General features: G+C 44.1%; 1 protein-coding gene across 13 annotated transcripts in view; it reads right to left on the bottom strand.

Annotated features, from left to right (window-relative positions):
- The window catches only part of Kdm5c (lysine demethylase 5C), a 45,315-nt gene that overhangs the window by 12,180 nt on the left and 11,603 nt on the right, over window positions 1–21,532 (bottom strand). For 5 of the 13 annotated variants that reach the window (XM_077793918.1, XM_026407423.2, XM_077793921.1 and 2 more), the window contains 18 exons: window positions 20,840–20,959; window positions 20,549–20,707; window positions 18,055–18,236; window positions 17,794–17,956; window positions 9,935–10,054; window positions 9,631–9,825; window positions 6,628–6,809; window positions 6,414–6,538; window positions 6,138–6,285; window positions 5,464–5,569; window positions 4,214–4,572; window positions 3,491–3,629; window positions 2,846–3,025; window positions 2,542–2,679; window positions 1,752–2,351; window positions 1,402–1,471; window positions 1,055–1,254; window positions 335–945 (listed from right to left, as the gene is read on the bottom strand). In XM_077793918.1, coding sequence (XP_077650044.1) covers window positions 580–945; window positions 1,055–1,254; window positions 1,402–1,471; window positions 1,752–2,351; window positions 2,542–2,679; window positions 2,846–3,025; window positions 3,491–3,629; window positions 4,214–4,572; window positions 5,464–5,569; window positions 6,138–6,285; window positions 6,414–6,538; window positions 6,628–6,809; window positions 9,631–9,825; window positions 9,935–10,054; window positions 17,794–17,956; window positions 18,055–18,236; window positions 20,549–20,707; window positions 20,840–20,959 — 3,552 coding nt within the window. In that variant the 3' untranslated portion in view covers window positions 335–579. Of the gene's footprint in view, window positions 1–334; window positions 946–1,054; window positions 1,255–1,392; window positions 1,472–1,751; window positions 2,352–2,541; window positions 2,680–2,845; window positions 3,026–3,490; window positions 3,630–4,213; window positions 4,573–5,463; window positions 5,570–6,137; window positions 6,286–6,413; window positions 6,539–6,627; window positions 6,810–9,630; window positions 9,826–9,934; window positions 10,055–17,793; window positions 17,957–18,054; window positions 18,237–20,548; window positions 20,708–20,839; window positions 20,960–21,532 lie in introns of those variants that run through there. The other 8 variants (XM_077793916.1, XM_026407420.2, XM_077793917.1 and 5 more) reach the window with 4 other exon arrangements.

Raw genomic sequence — 21,532 nt, 5'->3', positions numbered from 1 at the left:
CTTCAGACCAAAGGATGCCCTGTTCAGCCCCCCAACCAAATTCCTTTAAAATAAGAAACTGAGCACAGCTATGTGAAGCTTCCTCCTCCTGGGTAGAACAGTCAGGGAGAGGAAGGATGGGAGAGGGAGGAAGGGGAGTGGGGAGAGGCAAGAGTGAGAGGGGGAAGGGGAGGTTAGTGTAGCATGGCCTGGCCAGGGCCAGAACTGGGGAAGAGAAGAGAGAGGAGATCCCCCAGTTTGCATATGCACTGGCCTTGTCTCTGGAATGGTGCTGGCCCAGCCCCAGTTGTCCCTCTGCCCACCTGCCCATCTGTCTATCTGCCTCAGGAGTCTGGGAATGCTGGTTAGAGGTTACCAGGGACGGGGGGACTCCAGGGGCCGGCCCCCAGGAGCTGAGGTCTGAACAATACCTTGGAGTCAGAATATAAAAATCAAGGGACTCAGGGGTGGGTGGGGAGGGGGTTGGCCTTCCCCCCCTCCCTGCCCACCTCCCAAGAAGCAGGCTTGATGGTCAGAAAGAGGATCCTTGAGGCCAAGGTGGGGGATCTCTGTTGGGGTCTGTGCTAGGCTCAGCCACTGTCACAACTGTTGCTGAGGAGGCTGCTGTGGGCAGGGCATATGCAGCCGGGAAGTCAGAGTAGAGAAAGGGGACGAGGGGCCTGAAGTGGCCCCTAGCGCCGGTTCCAAGCCATTCTGGTTCTCCTGGGTGCTGGGGCTGCCAGTGTTGGGGAGGGATGCAGGGGGGACCTCACCCCCAGTCTCCTCCTCCAGCTCCTCCTCCTCCTGGGCTTCCTCGGCCTCTGGCCCTGAGCTCCGTACCCTCTTTGGCTCTAGCTCCTCTCGGGCTGGGTCATCGCCCTCCCCACCCCGATCCACCTTCCGCCGCCGCCGCCTCTCCAGGGCCCGGCCCCGTGCCCGACTCCCATGGCGCTCTGCCTTCTCCAGCTGTGATCACAGACAGGCAGAAAAGATAGGTTGTGGGCCAGCAGTCAGGCCTGGGCTCCCTGCCTGCTTGGCCTGACCTCCTGGCCCTGCCTATGATTTCTCTCCTCACCTCTAGAAGTGTTTGGATCCGCTCCAGGTCTGGAGGCTGCCCAGCCTGCAGCAGCTGCCAGATGCTGTGGTTCTCATCCAGGGTCACCTCAAGCAGGTCCCCCTCCATCATGAGCTCCTCCAGTGGGGCCCGGGTTGCCTCAGGCAGTTCTAACACAGGGCCAGTCAACTGTGGCAACAGCGAGGATAGCATCTCCAGATCTAGGAGAGGTGGGGTGGGGACAGGCTATGTTAGAGACTGTCCTTGGTAGTTTCCACTACCATGACAGAGCTGAGAACTATATGGGTCACTCTGGTGACATCTAGTCAACAGCCTACCCACACCACATCTAGACCTACCTCTCTTACCTGAGCCCTCCTCTGGGGCCACCTTCTCAGGACTGGTCATACTATCTCCGTTCTCCAATAAACCCTGGACCTGCCAAGGAAAACAATAATGGGTAAGAGTAACTAAACTGAAGAACCAGACCTTATTCTTCCATCCCCAACCTGGGACCTTCTACATCCTGGAAGAGGAGGGAGCAGACACAGGCTACCAGTAGGGAAGAGTCTATGGATCTGGACAGATACAGAATGGGGCAGGGAGGCTGGGCCAAAAGAGTATGAAAATTGGAAAGCAGGGACAGAGCTGGAATCTAAATCGGGGTAGGGGCCAGGAGACAGGAATTTGAGGACAAGAGCTGGGCCAAGCAGCTCACCTTAGGCATATCCTTGCCACTGCCCTCTCTGAGAGAGTCAGAGGCAGGGGCCGAAGGATAGGAAGGGGGCTCCTCGGGCCTGGGTTCAGCCTGTAGCCGTTGGCGGAGCTCAGCCAGCCGTCCCAACAGAGCAGTCACGTCCTCAGAGGCCAGAGCCTGTCTGGCACGGCCTTGCCAGCTGATGGCCCTCTCTGTGAGGCACTGTAGGGCCTCACCCTCAGGCAGCCGCACAGGCAGTCTCTGTAGGGCTACCAGCAGTGCCAGGATGGTCTCCAGGCGTGGGCGCCGTGAGCGCATGCACAGTGGGCATAGGAATTTGGTGTCCCACTCCCACCAGGCCAGTAGCGGGGATGAGGTGGGACTGGGCCTTGGGGAGCTGAGGAGGCGGGGCACCGACACACACCGCCCATGGAACCAGTCCTGACACAGGTCACACTGCAGAGCTCCCACCCCGGCTGGCACTTGCCCACACACGCAGACGGAGGTTGCAGAAGAGGCCGTGGTCGACGATGCCAGTGGACTGGGCTTGGCTGAATTGGTGCGACGCAGCTGCAGGATACCCTCCTTCTCCTTCTGTTCCCCCTCCTTGAAGGCCACGATCTGCCGTGCCCAGGACAGGGGGGAAGAATAGGTCAGCAGCCTGTCCCCTCTCTTCTCTGGCCCCCTTAACACCCCACTCCCAAACCAGGAGAAGTAAAGCTCAGGAAGCAAGCGGTCTGCCCATGGTCACCCGGCTCAGACAACTCTATCATTGCCAGGCTCTTCACCCATCTGTGTCTAAGCTCCTTACCACAGAGCCTGGGTCCCTGAGGTCCTGCGCAGACAGCCCCAGCAGCTCTGTGTCAGATTTGTACAACCCCAGCTCCTTCTCCATCCACCGGCTGCGCTTGGTGCTGTCTGAGCCGGCGTCTGCACACGGGCAGAGCACCTGAGGCAGGCAGACAGAGGGGGAATGACCGGGCTTCCCTACCTCCCACACCCTCTCCTCTCCTCCCCTTTCTGGTGCCCTTCAAAAACCCATTTTCTCATATGAGCCATCTCACAACAGCCAGGCCAGGTGAGAAGAGGCTGTGGGTGAAGGTGCAAGGTCTCACCTCCAGCAGTGTGTAGCAAGAGTTCTTCTTGAGAAAGGTCTTGGAGGCCTTCTCCCTCCAGGAGTGCGCTGTCAGTACCTGCAGCTCCAGTTGTCTCAGTTCCTCTAGCCCCACAGGGAGATCCCGGCCCACAGCCACCAGGCCCTCCAAGTCATCCAAGCAGGGGTAGTGATCACCATTCTGAGGACAGAGGTGAGAGAAAGCTGAGTTTAAACTGCCAATGTCTACTGATGCTTACTCTGCCCAGTCCTGAGCTGAGAAGATAGACTGGACTCAGTCTTGAAGCAGAAAATAGGCATTGTCCTGGCTCTCTCCCAAACACCTGCATCCACTGACTGGCTTATCCCCCGTCCCAGGACCACCAGCCTCACTGTTAGCCTGTGGTTTTTCCTCTTCAACCCTCCTCCAGGTACCTACTCTGCTCCACTCCCACACTAACTGGTTCCCTGCCCTACCATCTTCATCCTAACCAGCACCTCAACTTTCTTCAGGCCAGCTTCGCGACCCTTCCTCTCACATTGTTCACCAAGCACATTTTGCCTCCTCAATGTGCCATACAAGTTTCCTCTCTTTAGCCCACCCAACCCAGTGTTTGCAAACTCTTCTCAGCTGACAGAAAGCCTTGGATGGGGGAGTGGTCCTCACTTGGATCTCATCCACATCGGCAATCCAAGCCCGGGCCTTAGCAAGAGCCTCCTTGAGAGCTTGGATGTTGGGCAGGTGAACTGGGATGTTTTCTGCTTCACGGATTATGGCCTCGAGTGTAGCTGGTGGATGTTTCTGCCTAAAGGTAGGGAAAAAAGAGGACTCCGTCTGGTATAGCTGACCAGAAGCCCAGTCTGATAACCAGATGTATCTGCATAGGCCCCTTGGGCACTTGTAATTCCTGTTATCATGTGGGCTTAACTGCTTGAGTCCTGACTATGGATGGCTGCCAGTCCCTGTTTCCTTCAGACTGCATGCACCCATGCATCTCTTTTTGCCACAACTCTTGCACCTCTGCCTGTCCACCAGTCTATCAGTCTGCTGGAAGTGCCTACACATACTGTTGGTGTGTAACCTATGGCTGCAGTCTTATCAGACTGCCCCATGTGTGTTGTCTTCCTACTAACATATGCCCAACTGCCTGTTATTTGTGCTTTCGTGTGTATACCACATAAGCCTACAGGGCTAGTCCTCTATGCATCTCTGCCTCTCTGTGTATATAAATTATGTTTTAAAAAGAACAAGACAGGAAACACAAGTTAGGTGGAGAGTCCCTACACCAACACAGGAGTAAAACATCCAAGACCACCTATAGCAACCATCTTCAGGTTCTCCATGAAACTTTGAAGGATAAAGGGCATGGAGGGGAAGAGCCGGGCCTACCTGGCCTCCAGGCAGAGGTGGGCCTTCTCCTCCCAGCGTTCAGCAATGGTCAGCAACTCCTGCAGCTCAGCCTGGGCCTTATCCACAGCAGGGCTAGGGGCTACATTGGCCCCAGCAACCAACAGTCCTCTCATGACAGCCAAGGTGCCCCTTCGGGCAGACGGGGCCAACGTGCGTTTTACCTCATCCAGCCATCGCGCCTGTTCCACTTGCCGCTGGAGTTGCTGGGCCTCAGGCACCTCCACTCCTAGCTGCTGCCCCCTCTCCAACAGGGACTGCAGTAGCCCTGGACTAGAGGGCTGTGAGGCCAGGGCCTCACGGGCCTCAACCTGGTAGGCCTCCACCTGTTCCAGAATACCCTACCAGGATATGGAATGAAGAACAAACTCCTCAGCTGGGCTCACTTAGAGGTTCTACCAGTACATACCCTTGCCCCACTATCTTCTTCCCCTCTAATCTTTTGGGAAAAGGGAACCTAAATGCCAGGCTCTCCTCCTCTAAGCTCTAAGACAGTGATTCCTAACATTGAGTACTTCTTAAGATGCCCTGGGGAATTTGTTAAAATGCACACTCCTAGGCCCCACCACTAAAGATTGTTTTTAAATTTTCTTAATGGTACAGCAGGGGCTACCACTGAGATATATATCTGGTCCTTTTTATTTTAAGACAGGGTTTCACTAAGTTGCCAAGGATAGCCTCAAACTTGTGATCCTCCTGCCTTAGCCTTAGTCACTGTGATTATAAGTGAGTACCACCACACCCAGTCACCCTCAGAAATTGTTAATAGAGAGTGGTCAGGAATCTGCTTCATTTCTCTCTGCAAAGGACTTTGCCCTCAGAGCAGTGAGAGACCCTCTGCCCTAAGAAATGCCACCCTACACTTAGTCCCTGTACAAACAATCATGCTCACACTGGTGTTTGCTCTCCTCTTATCCTGCTTATTCTTTACCTTTATGAACTTTGTTCAATTTTCCAGGCCCAACAAGCACTTTCATTACCTCCTTTTCTTCTACCTCCTCCAAACAACTTTCTTTTGATTCTGCATCCTACACTCAAACCCGTCACCTGCCCCTCAAATCCCACATTTAACAGAGAGTTACTAGACCCTTGCATCGTGCCTATTTTCTCACACATGCAACCTACATCACCCAAATACCTTAAATTTGCTAAGGGAGCCCAAAGTGACCTGCTGCTCAGGTTCCCCAGTCCCTCTGATCCCTCAGCAGCATTCCAAGTCCACCCCTCCTCACCTTGACATCCCCAATCTGGTGCATGGCACAAGGCAGGTTGTTCATCTGGTCCAGAAAGGCCCGGAGCTCAGCCAGGGTCATCTGTAGACCAGCTACCCTGTGGGGACTATGGAGTTTCACATGTGGGGGTTTCAGGTCCAAAACCAGTCCCTTCCCTCCATCTCTGTGCTAAGTAAGACCCAATACCTTTCCTCACCATACTTATCCACCTTGATCTCATACCTCAGGATTTCCCCAACTGCCCAGATTACAGGGAGGGTTTTAAAGTATAAGTATATTCATAGGATAAGGGAAATTAGGAGAAACAGGTCCTTTACCACTTAGCTACACACCCCAATACCTGGACTCTTCAATCCATCCCCCACTGTGTACCCAAAAACGTGTGGCTATGCTCAGATTTATGTGTCTACATCCTGTTCTAACCCAACTCTCCCATAACTTCTCCCTGTCCACAAAATTCCTCAGCCTGTCTCTCAAATCTCCTATAGGTACTGATAAAATAGACACAAGTTGCCTGGTCTCCTTACCCTTCCAGGCTACCTCATACTCTCAGGTACTTAACAACTTCCTGCTGACACACCTAGTGGTATTGAGAGTCCACCCCCTGTAGCACTTCTCTTAGGCACTGGATCCTAAGCAGTCTCTCTATGCCCTAGCACCTCATGTTGCCATACCCAGCTTCCTGGCCGCTGACCAGCCCCAGAGCCTGGGACACGCAAGCTTCTGCCTCACTCAGGCAATTCTTCAGTCGTTGCAGCAGCTCACTGTTAGGAAACCTCCGCTCACGGGCCTCAGACTCTAGTGCTCTCAGTTCTTCAAGGCCTAGAGGGAGAATGAGAGCAGCAAGAAGTAGGCAGTATTGAGTAAAGGCACAGGAAGGGTGTCAGGGGTACAGTAGAAAAGGGAATAGAACTTGCCTGTGGAGTCCCTCCGACCCCCCCATCACTCACTGCGCTTCCGCCCATCCTCCACCTCCAGGGCCACTCGCACTTTGTTGGCCCAGGTGTCAAAGGACTCGGCCCGAACCTTCAGCTTATGCAGCATGGCAGGGAGCTCATCCAAGGTGTACCGATACCTGGAGGAAGACGACAAGGAAGAGCATGTCTGGCCCAGCTCTGCACCCTCCTCATTATCTCATTTCCTCCAGAAAGGTTCCATGCTCACCGCAGATACTGCCGGCTACTGGAGCACTTGCAGAGGTCATTGATATGGGAAAGGCAGACAAGGCCATCTGGGCAGTCATAGCAGGCCAGGGCAGAAAGGAAGCATGTAGTCTTGCACTTGATGCATTGGCGTTCATCATCTGGGAGCAGCTCAAAAGCCTCTCGCTCAGCCTCTGTGATACCCTGGGAACATCCAACCACATGTGTTATGAACCAGGCAGGGTTGAATAAACCCCCATCTTAGCTACCACTGAGCCCCAATTTAGACTCAAATCTATGCTGATGGTCATGGAGGTCGAGAGGCCAAACTTCACAGAGCACACCTGCCTTTTATCAAGTCCACACTCTCAAGGCAGAGGAAATCAGATGGATCAGGGCAAAATCAATATGGGCTGAGACAGAGAATTTAATAGAGGAAGAAAATCAGATAAGATTCAGCTAGATACTAAGGGCCTTTTGGATGAGAGAAGGCAAGGACAGTGGTGGACCATGGCACCAGAGAGGTAGCAATGTAGAATGTATTCAAGGGAACAATCCTGGCTTAAGAGTTACTTGTGCTGACTGCTTATCAGGCAGAAGACACTGCCTGCATCTATCCAGATTACAGAAATTCAACTGCATGCCCTTGTGTCCATGTCTTAAAGATACAAGATTTCCAAAGCTAAGCCAGTGACTTCATCTGCTGCTTAGAATGAAGACAAACCAGTCTATTTCAGAAATGAAGGAAAAGCCAACTATGCTGGAGTAACTTAAAGACAAAATGCTATATATTATGGGTTATTTTAGGGATTTTAAAGAGAAATACTGATGCTAACAGTTTTGCTTATACACTTCAACAACTAACCTCTGCATAAGCTATAAGCCCACTGCAAATTATAGATACCACTGCTGTGCCACTTATTTTAGCTGTGTAATCATGAGTAAATTATTTAAACCTTTCTGGGTTTCAGTTTTCTTGTAAGATAGAGGTAACAGTACCATCCTCTTTGGATTGTTAGGAGGATTAAAAAGCAACTTCAGTGCTCCACAAATACTTATTATATCTCATTTTACTAAGGAGGAAATTAAGTCTCAAGAGTCAGTAACTTGCCAACTAAGGATTTGACTGTAGTCACTTTGACTCCAAGCCAAAGAATGTTCTAATGATGAAGCACCTATGGGCTGGGATTGTGGCTCAGCGGTAGAGCAAGTGTGAGATCCTGGGTTTGATCCTCAGCATCACATAAAAATAAATAAAATAAAGGTATTTAAAAAAGAATAGAACTTCCTTAAAAAAAAAATAAAAAATGAAGCCCCTAGGTTTTCATGGATCATGAACTCCTAAGAATTGGATGCAGCCAGGCGTGGTGGCAAATGCTGTTATCCTAGTGCCTCAGGAGGCTGAGGCAGGAGGATTACAAGTTCAAGGCCAGACTCAGCAACTTAGTGAGACCCTGTCTCACAATAAAAAATAAAAAGGGCTGGGAATATAGCTTAGTGGGTTCAATCCACAGTATCAAATTAAACAAAACAGAACTGGATGCAAATCAAATCTTCTCCTCCAAGAAAAGTATTCCAACACACACATCATCTCTTAAGTATTCCAAGACTAGGGTGTACAGAACTCCTCTCTGAGGTGAGGGCCAAGTGTACAGAATTCTAAATGTTAGGACAGGAAAGTCTATTCTCCCCATGTTGCTTTGGCTCTTTCCTATAGTATAGTATAGCCTCAGGGCCATCATTTAAGAATAGGACCACAGAGAGAGAAAATGATGCCTGGAAATCCTCAGAGACTTACCAACTAATGCCATGACTGAGAGGCCCCAGACTTTCAACACTCCTATAGCTGAAACTCTCCCTACATCCCATATTCACAGAAAAGTTATGAGCTTTAAAATAATAAAGTATCATCCCAAATAGGAAGCAAGGAATTTCTCAGGACCAGCATTCATTTGTAAACTTTGTTCTTTTTGGTGGTGCTGGGGCCTTATGCATGCATGCTAAGTACACACTCTACTCCTGTGCTATACCCTCAACCCTCCTCTGTAATCTTATGGAGGAGCCCCACTAAGTCAGTTCCCTAAAGAGATAAGTGTGGAGCTTGAAGGTGGCAGATGAATCTACATGGGTGGACTTTATACCTCTGTAGCAGCTTCTACTCAGCCACACACACAACTGACACATGCTTATCAGAAATGTATTAAAATAGAAACACTTTCTACTTGGTAACACTATTTCCCTAATTAAAGTTACTAAACCACCTATGTGTAAGAAAATAGCACTTTCAAAGAAATATTCCATATTTCATTTTCTTCATGTATTAACATTACCAAAAAGAGCAGAGAAAAAAGAGGCTGTCTTTTTTTTTTGAACCCAGGGCCTCACACTTGCCTCACACATGTGAAACTCAAACTGAGTTTCACAACTACCTTGCAGGTCAGGTATTTATTCCCATTTTACAGAGTAGGAAAGTGAAACTATGAGAGTTTAAGTAACCTAATAAAGTCACCCAGATACTCAGCAGTGAGGATTTCATATGCTTGCCTGTCTCACTGAGTTATCTGGATAATGATAAAGAACTGCTATACAATCACCAGCTATGGGTCAGTTATTAAACATTATATCTGATCCACTGGACTATTCAAAAATATTATTATTATTATTTGAGTTATAGATGGACACAGTCAGTATCTTTATTTTATGTATTTATTTTTACATGGTGCTGAGGATCAAACCCAGAGCCTCACATGTGCAAGGCAAGTGCTCTGCCAATGAGCCACAATCCCAGCCCTTAAGCATTATTATAATTCCCATATTATATGGAAAAACTGACAGTGAAGTCAACTGACTTGTCTAAGGTTGCCAGTAAAGGTTAGAGCAGAGAATGGAGTGAGTTTTTTAATTCAGATGCATCCAGTTCTTTTCACTACACTCCAAGAGTAAGGTTACATCTCCTTGGTATGGCCCATTTCCTACAACCTCCTAGGCTAGGGTATCTAATGCTAGGGACTCTCCCACCACCCACCTTCTCCAATAGAGCCTTCCGTAGACGCCGCTCCTCTTGCACCATGATGAACATCTCCTTATGCACAGCTGCTGCCAGGTTCAGGTCCAGCTTCTCAGGGCAAGCAGCCATCTTGCAGATGAGTTCCTCATGGGAGAAGACACAGTACCTTCGGAGCCGGCGATAGTGCTCAATGCACTGGCGCCCAGCTGGCAGCTGTGAACAGGTTCAAGTTTGAGTGTGGCCAAGTCTGAAGGCAGTGATGTCTTAGCTTCCTCACAACTTTCCTGCTTCTCATTGCCAGCCCACCACACTCCAGACTCACCCAGTCGGCAGTGCAAAAGTTGACAGCCTCAGCAAAGTTGTAGCCTTGGTTGAAGCCACTATGGTAAGCACGGGGAAAGGTGATGACAAATTCTCCTGCACACTGGTTTGTACGGACAACCTGAAAAACAAGAAAGGTGAAGACTATTGATATGGAGGTTTTCCAGTCTGCAGAAACCACTGCAGGGTCCTTAAGGAGACAAAGGAAAGCATCAGGGTACACAACCTGACAACAGAATCCTAGGCCCTTCAATTCTGAAGGGAGAACCATTAGTCTCTGCTTTTCAAGGTTCTGATCTTGACAGATGACAGAAAGATTTGAGTCACAAACACGCAACATACCTATCAAATTATTTCAACTTCCCTAGTAATTTTTGTAAAAATTATAAATATCACTTTTAATTAAGCTGCCCAAACTTTTTATACTAATGTTTACTTTTATTAGTCACAGACACAGTTTTAAGAGTCAAATGTGTTCTAAATGATTTGTTATAAAATCAGAAGGTCCTGCCATTCTCCCCTTCCCAGAGCCAATCACTTTCACCTCTTCTGGTTACATTGGTGTTGACCTTTAACAACCCTAAATGACATGCTTTGGACTCTGTTAAAAACAGTCTCATAGAGCTGTGGCTCAGTGGCAGAGCACTTGCCTGGCATGTGTGAGGCCCTGGGTTAAAAAAAAAAGACAGCCTCTTTTTTTCTCAATTTGCTTAACTTTCTCTGCACATACTATTAATTTAACCCCCAACTTTCTGACAAGTGTCTGAATCACCTTTCCTATTAATTTTCACCTTTCTATAACACTCTCTCATGCAGCCTTCTCATCTGATCCAGTCTGGATCAGCTGTCTTCCTGAGATCCTCATACTTCTATGACAGACCTCCTATTTCTTAGATCCCATGACTTCCTCCTTCTTGGTTTATTCCTTTGCCATATTTGAACTTCCTGAGAAATGGAGGGAAGAAACGTTTTTTGGTGGTGATGGGGTCTATTCTTACTCTCACACTTGACTGTATATAGAATTCTTGGGTTTTTTTGCTTTTTTGTTATTGGGGATTGAACCCAGAGACAGTTTACCACTGAGCCACATCCATAGCCCTTTTTATTTATTTTCAGACAGGGTCTCACTAAGTTGCTTAGGGCCTTGGTAAATTGCTGAGGCTGGCCTTGAACTTGCCATCCTCCTGCTTCAGCAACCTGAGTCAGGATAAAAGGCATGCACCACGACATCCAGCTGTGTATAAAATTCTAAGATGAAAATCACTTTGAAGGCTTGCTCTGGTCTTCTAGATTCCAATACTGCTGTTGAAAAGTCTAAAGCTATTCTTATTTCTAATGCTTTGAATTAATCCTGATTCTGTCTCAAGAAGTTCACATGATTACTCTGTTCCCAGTGTTTGAGATGAAAATCCCCAAGATATATCTTAGTGTAGATCATTCATATACTGGATAGGCTGTTTGACTCTGAAAACTCAATTCTTCAGTTAAAGGAAATTTTCTTAAATGATTTCACCAATGATTCCATTCTCTCAGTTTCCATCTATTTTTTCTTTTCATAATTCCCACTATTTGAATTTGAACTTCCTGGATAAATTCTCAAATTTTATCTTTCCCCATTTTTATCTTTTCATTCTATTTTCTAGGAAACTCAACTACATTTTTAAAAAAACAAAAAAGTTTCACTTCTGCTATCAAAATTTTAAGCTCCAAGAGCTCAATGTTTTGAGTATGCTCTTTTTAATTAGTTCTTAGTATGTTCTTTTTAAATAGTATTCTGCTCTTTCAGGTTTGCAGTGCAGTACTCTCACTGTATCTGTGGGGAATACATTCCAAGACCCCTAGTAGAGGTCTGAAATCTTGGATAGAACCAAATCCTATATTTAATGCTTTTTTTTCCTACGCATACATACACAAATTTGATACCTTTCCTTTCCTAATAAGCACTTACCACATGCTATGCCCATCTTTTGCAGTCTGAGGTGTGATATTAAAAATAGCACAAATTTCTTTTTCCTTCACAGACACAAGATTTACTGTAGATCTTAGCAACCTCAGCACACAACTTTTTCAAGTTGAGAATTTTTCACATTTCACTTAAGGAAAACACTTAACAGCTTCTCTTTGGCATATCTGAATTGCTAGCTTCACTACTCTTGCACTTTGGGGCCAGTATTAAGTAAAACAAGGGCTACCTGAACACAAGCACTATTATACTTTGACAGTCAATATGATAACCAAGATAGCTATGTGACTGACAAGTGGGTAGCATATACAGCACAGATATACTGGACAAAGGAATGATCATGCCCTAGGTGGGATAGAGCAGAGGTGGCACAAGACTTCAACATGCTACTCAGAATGGTATGCAATTTAAAACTTATAAACTGTTTATTTCTAGAATTTAAAACTTTTAGACTGCAGCTGACCACTGATAAATGAAACTATGGAAAGCAAAACTATGAATAAAAGGGCACTACTGTGCATGCTTATCTCTGAAGACAGTAATGAAGTTTCTTTTCCTTTGAAAGTTACTATTGCTGGGCATGGTGGTGCACACCTCTAATCTCAGGGTCTTGGGAGCCTGAGGCAGGAGGATTGCAAATTCAAGGCCAGGCTCAGAAAACTTAGTGAGACCCTGTCTCAAAATTTTAAAAAATTAAAAGAACTAGGGATGTAGTTCCATGGTAAAGTGCCCTTGGGTTCAATCCCCAGTACAAAAAGGGGAAAAAAAAAAAAAAAAAACCCTAAAGTTAAGTTTATTTCTCCTTTCCTGGCCTCTGTTTCTCCAAGTAGCTTTCTTCTTATTTGTCTGTTTCTATTGCATTTACTAGGGTTTCTTTAGTTGACTGTTAATTTGTGGCTGCCTATTTACATTTAAGAGGAAGAGATGCTGCTGGATGTGGTGGTATATGCCTATAATCTCAGCAACTCAGGAGGCTGAAGCAGAAGAACTGCAAGCTCAAGGCCAGCCTCAGCAAATGAGCAAGACCAGATCTCAAAATAAAAAGGACTGGGGATATGGCTCAGTGTGGCTCAGTATCCCTGGATTAAATCCCTGGTACCAAAAAAAGAGAGAGATGAAAAAGCTCTGAGTACATAGGTGAAATCTGACAACTGTGAGTTTCAATGCTGGGTGATCTACCTGAGCCATTTTGTTTAGAAAACTCTACTTCTTTCCTTTGAGGCCAGAGAAAATCCTCACATTTTTTGCCTATAGGAAAAAGGCCTGTCCGCATGTTCTAATGGTCAAGCAAAAGAAAATGCCTAGAAATCCCAGCTATCAGTATGCTCAAATGATAAAAATCCTATTTTCACTGTTAACCCCACCTTCAACTGCACCTAGGGGACCTCAATCCAGGGGCCCTCTATATTAACCTCTTCAGAAATAAATCCTTGGGTCTTACTTGAGTAAAGGTAGTTCACATTTCTAGCAGCCCAGCATGGGAGGGGAACCCCCAGCTTTTTATTCTTTTATTTATTTTTTATTTTTTACAGTACTGGGGATTGAACCCAGGAGTACTCTACACTAAGCCACTAACCCCAGTCCTTTTTATTTATTTTTTTAATTTTTGGGGGATGGGTATCAGGGATTGAACTCAGGGGCACTCACCCACTGAGCCACATCCCCAGCCCTATTTTGTATTTGATTTAGAGACAGGGTCTCACTGAGTTGCTTAGCGCCTCCGCTTTTGCTGAGGCTGATTCTGAACTCACGATCTTCCTGTCTCAGCCTCTGGAGCCACTGGAATTACAGGCGTGCGCTACCACATCTGACTCATTTTCGTTTTTTTATGCTGAGATGGAAACTAACTTGCCCAGGCTGACCCTGAATTTGTGATCCTCCTACCTCAGCTTCTCTAGGTAGGAGGCACCATAAGCATATGCTATAGCACCTGGCTCACAGCTTCTCATATAGATTTGAACCAGTCCTTATTTTCATCCCATCTTTGCCTCTAGAATGTCTGGTGCCACTGACTACAAACCTTTGGGGGACTTCTGAGGTAAAAATCAGGTTGGTTCTCAGATGTTCTCAGTTCTGGCTTAAGATTCAGTTTCCTTGTCTGTTTTGTAGTTTCAGGAATTTTATTTACCATTGTATCCTCTGTTTTCATAATCTCTGTGATCTTATATCCTAAAAAAAAATCCCCTTTGTGTCGTTTTACTGGAGTTTCACTAAGGAATGGAAATAGCTATGTATACTTTTATCTTTTTTTACAATAAGTCAAAACTTTTAAGATGAACATTTGATGCTAGCAAAGACACACAGTGAAATAGGTACAGTGATGCTAAGAAAATAAACTCTATTCTCCAAAAAATAATCTTATGTGTGTGCACACACTGGGAATTGAACCTAGAGTCTCAAAGTTACACCTGCTGCATGCAAAATTGCCAATTTTTATCAAGAACCTGTTTATACCCTTCAACGATTCCTCTGATAGGATTCTAGAATAGTTCAGGATGAACTAATCCTAACAAAATTAAATCTTCCCATTCATGAACATATCACCACATTCATTTGGGGCATATATCAGTTTCTACCTCCAGTACATTTTCTTCTTCTCTGCTTAGAGGCAATTATCTGCCTCAAAGCATTTCTTGCTGTATTACTGTACTAGCTTGCCATATTATTGTACTAGCCTCTACTATCAAACACCTGAACTATCTTCTAAAACTGCAAATCTGACAATGGCATATCTTTGCTGAGAGAGCCCCTCATTTTAACCTATTTCTACAAACCCTTTCCTAAAACCCCAGTCTTAAATGACCCAGTTTGTGGTTCTTTTGCAGCATCCCTCTTTATTCCATATGTTTACTGCTCTCTGTCCTGTACTCAACTGTGCATACCCAAAGGCAGGGACTGATTTATTGACCTTCAGGGTGTTGATGAGAGGCCCTGCACACAGAAAGGGCTTTAGCAATATTTGCTGAATGATCTAGTCCCAGACTAAATTTTATAGATGTGAAAACTAAGTCCCAGAGAAGCCTTTGGTAGGAAAACCAGGAGTAGAACCTAATGCTCCTGGCTCTTCATCTCAGCATGCACCTTCCTTTTGGCAATTTCACTTTACTATTTCCTACATGGTGGTTTTAAAAAACTCTTCTCACGTTCTGTAGCTACTAAAAATGACAAATGTGAACAGCCAAAAAGTAAAAACAACCCAATATTAATTAGATAGTGAAGGGAATTATTGGGTCAGAAAGGGAATGAACTCCTGACATGGATAAACCTTAAAAACCTACTAGGTGAGAGAAGACCACTTATTTTTCTATTATCATGAATTGGCCAGAAAAGGCAAATCTAGAGACAGAAAACAGATCAATGGTTGCCTGGTCCTAAGGGCTAGAATGAAGAGTGACTACAAATATTAATAAGGGATCTTTCTGGGATAAGAGAAATGTTCTAAAACTGGATTTTGGTGATGGCAGCACAACTGAATTGTGCACTTAAAATGGATAAATTTTATGGTATGTAAACCATAATGCAATAAACTGTTTTTTTAAAAAAATGACAATTATAAAAATCATTCTAGACTAGCACTGTCCATAAGAAATATGCTAGGCACATATGCACTTTAAAATTCTTTAGTAGCCACATTAAAAAAGTAAACAGGTAAATTAATTTCAATAATTTTATTTAATAAAGGCATAATATTATCATTTCAATGTGTCAATTGTTATACAAAAGTGTGAGATATTTTACAATCTTTGTTTCATACTATGTCTTGAAATCCAACATAAATTATATATACTTTCAGCACATTTCAGCTGGAACTAGTCACATTTCAAATGCTTAATAGCCGCATGTGACCAGTGGCTACCAATTGGACAGTGCAGTTCTAGACCGTCAAATTTATAAAACATTAAAAAATCTATATACTGATTATTACTACATCAAAATTTTCACAAAAAACAAAAAACATATGGAAACATAACAAAAATGTTTACTAGGATGGAATATGGATAACCTCCTTATTTTCCACTTTTTGAAAAGGAGGAATGTTTCTTTTTTAATGAAAATAATACTTACACTGTATATCTATAAAAAGAAATGGCCTTCTCCCTCCAAAGAAGAAGGCAGCGGGGAACAGATAGCTAAAGATAGCTTTGCAGGGAGCTCCAGCTGGCTACACTGCAGCCTGCCAGTATGAGTACATGAAAATCACAGATGCCTTGGACTAGGGGGATACTGCCAAGTCCAAAGGACCTAGAGATGCTGGGAACTACCAAAATGGGATGGGGCAGAAAGAGGGCAGAGTGGTAAAGCAGGAGCTGGCTAAAGAAGCTGGTTAGCCATTAGCCAAAGCTATGGAGATATAAGCAAAGAGTACATGTTTAAAAGTGTGTGACAGTCTTTAAAAAAGAGCTTAGGATCAAACAGCTCCATGACCTTCTCTCATATATATGCATCTTAGCTACCTAAATCCTTAAGAATCTTCTACTCTTACAGTTTTCCTTGGCATTGTAGACTAGAATGAATGCTGGGCTATGAATGAGAAAGAGGGAAGTCTGAGAAAAAGTCAGACCCAAAGTCTACTTATGAAGTAGCAAAACTGAAAGGGTCTTTGATGATTTTTTTTTCTTTTTTAGGGGGTATGTGCTGGGGATCAAACCCAGGACTTTGCACATGCTAAGCACACACTCTACCATGGAGTCAATCTGCAGCCCTCCTTGATCATTTTGACCCCAGTAATCCTTAACTGGGGTAAAGCACAGAGGGAAAAGGAGAGTCCCTTCCAAGTGCAGGAAGGTTGCCAGAGCTGTTTTAAGATGTTGCTTCCCTTGTTCAATATCCCAATTCATGGTTAAGTATCATTAAAATGTAAAAAATTTTATCCATAGGATATAAAAATAATAACACAAGGTGAATGCAAGAAAAAAATTCAGAGAGAACCACAGACCAAGTCCAAAGCTCTACTGCAAAAGGTCCGGGATACCTCAAAAAGACTAAGTATTAACAACTACCTAATATGTCCTATATATAAGACTAAGTGGCAATAAGGCCAAAGCCAGAGGGAGAAGAAGGGAATAGGGAGTAATACCAGCACAGAGTAAGAACTAAAGCAGAGATGGAAGATATACTAATTCCTTTTTACATAGGAATGTTGATCAGTTTTTTTGTTTGTTTGTTTTTTTAAGGTCCACACCAGAAAACTGGCAGATGCTAATCAATGCCAAAAATTCCCAGAAATATAAAGTCCCTCACAGATATGTGAAGTTGTATACCCAGCAATACGTTTTTTTTTGTTTGTTTGTTTGTTTTTTTAGGGTAAGAAAAAAATTGTCAGAGAAAGTGGATAGGCCAGGACTCTGGATTCAACTTTTGACCTGTTTAGTAAGTAAAAAGATATACCCACTGCTCCAAAAAAGGTAACAATATGAAAACATGGCACAAATAGCTATTTGTCCTCTGATATTATTTCATAATAATTTGACTTACAATTTGTAGGTGGTATATGACCATCCAGTATAAAAATAACATTCCCTAGTTTTCCTTACAGCTAGATGTGGCCATGTGACCAAGTTCTAACAGGAGATAAGTTGATAGATTTGCCTTTAAAAGCAAGGAAACATTCTAGCCCTGCCATTCCTCCATTTCCCTCTTCCACTAACTGAAACACAGTTATGATAATAAGCCAGTCCTAAGGTACCCCCCCTCAAACGCAAGGCCTGGAGGGCTCACAATCACATTGTGTATCTACCTATTATCATGGGTCTCTACTAGAATAGTCACACCTACAACTCAATCAGGATAGAAAAGGAACGAGAGCAGGGGTAAACTCAGATGAAGACTATCACTGCCACCAAAAAGGATATCACTAAATCATTCCTACTCCTTGTTCACTTTTCCTGGACACTCACCGGCACACCATGGGACATGAGAGTGTTCGGATTCATGAGAGTGACAAGTTGGTGCAAGAGGTCAGGCTGGCTATCAAAGAGCTCAGGTGTCAGCTTCTTCATTACTTCTTCCAAATGTTCTGCTGCAAGTGACGGTACCCCATACCAGGTCTTTGGCTCACCCCTACTCAAGTGAAAAAGGAACACATAATGTAGTCACACCTGATGTCATGCAGAGAGCCCATCCTGACTGCTTCCCAGGCTCTTCAGGGCCCCACTCACCAGTGGAGGTAGTTAATAGAGTAACTCCAGTGATCCTCAATATGCCAGCAAAAGGCTGAGAAGACCATGCCCACATAGAGCCAGGGCACCTTCATGCCAGAGATATCTGCATTGATGTGGCATAATACAGACTGCTCCAACACTGGCATCACATTCAGATTCCATCCACTTGTAGCATACTCCTGTAAGGTCAGATATTTGGGGGATCACATCTAAACATCTAAAATTGAAGTTTTCTTACCCCCCTTCCCTCAAAATGCATAAACACAAAATTTCAATTCAATTTGATCTATCCATCTACCACCTACAAGTCAAAGCCCTCTGCCAACTGATTTTCAACAAAGGCATTAAGAACACACATTGGAGAAAGAGCAGTATTTCCAATAAATGTTGCTGGAAAAACTAGATATCCATATGCAAAAGAATAAAACTGTACCCCTATCTTCCATCATTAATAAAAATCAATTCTAAATGGGTTAAGGCTTAAATATAAGACCTTAAATTATGAAGTTAATAGAAGAAAACAGTGGATACACATCAGGACATTGAAACAGGCAAGGGTTTTTGGTTCCTTTACTATGCCACATAACACCCCCAAAACACAGTGAACAGAAGCAAAAGTAGACAAATGGGACTACGTCAAATTAAAAAGCTTCTGCACAGCAAAGCAATCAGCAGAGCGAAGAGTCAACCTACAGGAGAAAATATTTGCAAACAATATCTGACAAGGAAGTAATATTCAGAATAAGTAAGGTAATCAAAATATTCAATACCAAAAAAAATAGATAACCTGATTAAAAACTTGGAAATAGACCTTAATAGACATTTCTCAATAGATGACATACAAATGGCCAGCAGATATCTGAAAAACTGTTCAGTATTACTAATCATCAGGAGAATACACAGTGAAACCACAAAGAGATATCACTTGACCTGAGTAAGAATAACTAGTATCAAAAAGATAAAGAGGCAGGGAATATAGTTCAGCATAGAGTTTGCCTAGTATGCACAAGGGTTTGATTCTAAGCACCACAGAAAAAGAGAAAAATAAAAACAAAAGTTAGTAAGTGCTGGCAAGGATATGGAGAAAAGTAACCCCTGTACACTATTGGTAAGAATGTACATCAGTATAGCCATGTTGGAAACAGTATGGAGGTTCCTCAAAAACTTAAAAATAGAACTATCATATGATCCAGCAATCCCACTACTGGGTATATATCCAAAAGAAAGGAAATCAATATGTATGTCAAAGAGACATCTGCACTCCCATGTTTATTGCAGCACTGTTCAAAATCGCCAAGAAATGGAATCCAACCTGAGTCCATCAACCAATGAAGGAACAGAGAAATTGTGGTAAATATACAAAATGAAATACTATTCAACTATAAAAAGGATGAAATCCTGTCATCTGCAGCAAATGGATGGAACTGGAGATCATTATATTAAGTGAAATCAGCCAGGCACAGAAAGCCAAGTACCACATGATCACATTAATATTTGGAATCTAAACAAGTTCATACCTCACAGAAACTGAGAGTAAAATGGTGGTTCTAGTGAGCAGAGAAAGTAAAGGTAAGGGCAGAACTAGGAAAGGTTGTGTATCTAACTATATACTAAGTAATAGTTAGACAGATAGTATGAAATTCTGGTATGCTACTGCACAGTAGGTTGACTATAAATAACATTTATGAGCTAGGCGTGGTGGTGCACGCCTGTAATCCCAGTGGATCAGGAGGCTGAGGCAGGAGGATTGCTAGTTCAAAGCCAACCTCAAAGCCAGCCTCAGCAACAGCATAAACAACTCAGTGAGACCCTGTCTCTAAATAAAATACAAAAAAGGGCTGGGGATGTAGCTCAGTGGTCAAGCGCCCCTGAGTTCAATCCCCAGTACAAAAAAACCCCTAACAACAATTAAGTACTATTATGTTTCAAAAAGCAAGAAAGGATTTTGAATGTTGACCATAAATAAATATTTACTCTCATTTAAACATTACATAATATATACTGTACTGAAACATCACATGGTACCCCATAAGTATATATAATTCTAATGTTTTTATATATCAGTTTTAATAATAATACATTTAATAATTCTATAAATTTTAAAACAAACATCAAAACCCTGTTCTAAACCCAAATGCTACTCTTCCCTTGAGATAGACTGGGCCCTCAATTTCCTATGCATCCAAATCCCACTCCCTGAACACTTCCTATGAATGAGCTGAGCAAATTCTTGTAACATTTGCAAGATAGGTATTATCTCCATTTCACAGCTAAGAAAATAGGTTCAGAGAGGTCAAAGAACCCATCTTGCATCTATACACACCAGGTACTAGACTATGTTCTTTACATACAGCATTTCATCTAAATTTCACAGCAACTGCATTAAGAGGCATAATCATCTCCATCTTAGAGAAATATTGAATCTTTCAGATACTAAATGACTTGCCTAAGCTACACAGCTGACATATAACCATGGTATTTACCCACTCACCTCCTCCTCAGGGGTTAGGTGCCGCTTACTGTCACTGACAGGGAAACCACTGCCAAATTCTTTGGAATGGATGTCAGCCCCATACTCGACAGTCACATCTTCCTCAATACTATTCACTAGCCGCCAGAACTCCTTCTCTACTAGTTCTGTAGGCACCATCTGGGGAAACAGGGACAGCAGAGAACTGTGGTATGTCTTATCCTGGCCCCATTGACCCAGGAGAGGTGAGACTATCAGGAACCAATACCTATGACCCTAGCCCCAACATTATCCCAGCCCTCCATCACCTACATGCACGGGCATGTTGAAGTAGTCGGCTTTAAAGGAGTCAGCCATTTCGCCAAAGCTCTGCAGAGTGTACTCCCGGGTAGCCTGCTCAAAGCCAAAGGCTTCAGGGGGCCGTTTACACTCCTGAAACCCAAAGGAGAACATGTCACCAAAACAGGCAAAGAGATAGAGAATCCTTATAAGTGGAACTGGAATATGGAGTAGGAGTAAGGGAGAGAGGTCTGCACTCAAGGGCTTTGAGGCAGCTTTTACTTTATAGCTCTATTTTTTTCTCTTACCACTTGATCCTAATTCATCTTTTCCATTTCCCCACATATACCCTCATTATATTTTTGTTCATATAGATCCTCCTTATTTGAAATGTCCTCTCTCTCTCTTTTTTTTTTTTTTTTGTAGTGCTGAGGATTGAACCCAGGGCCTCACATATGCTGAACAGGTGCTCTACCACTGAGCTATACCCTCAACTCCTCTCACATTTTTTTCATGACTCTTCGAAACTCAACTTCAAGCCAAATAATTGGTGCATGCCTGTCCCAGCTACTTGGGAGACTGAGGCAGAAGGATCACTTGAGCCCATGCATTCAAGAGCAGCCCGGGCAAAGTAACAAGACTCCACCTCAAGAAGAAAAAAAAAAAAAAAAGCTGAGTAGGGTGGTGCATGTCTGTAATCCCAGTGGCTTGGGAAGCTAAGCAAGT

This window comes from Urocitellus parryii, chromosome X, assembly GCF_045843805.1.
Source record: "Urocitellus parryii isolate mUroPar1 chromosome X, mUroPar1.hap1, whole genome shotgun sequence".
Lineage (NCBI taxonomy): Eukaryota > Metazoa > Chordata > Mammalia > Rodentia > Sciuridae > Urocitellus > Urocitellus parryii.
Note: the sequence above shows the minus strand (reverse complement) of the source record. Positions and strands in the feature narration are given on the sequence as shown.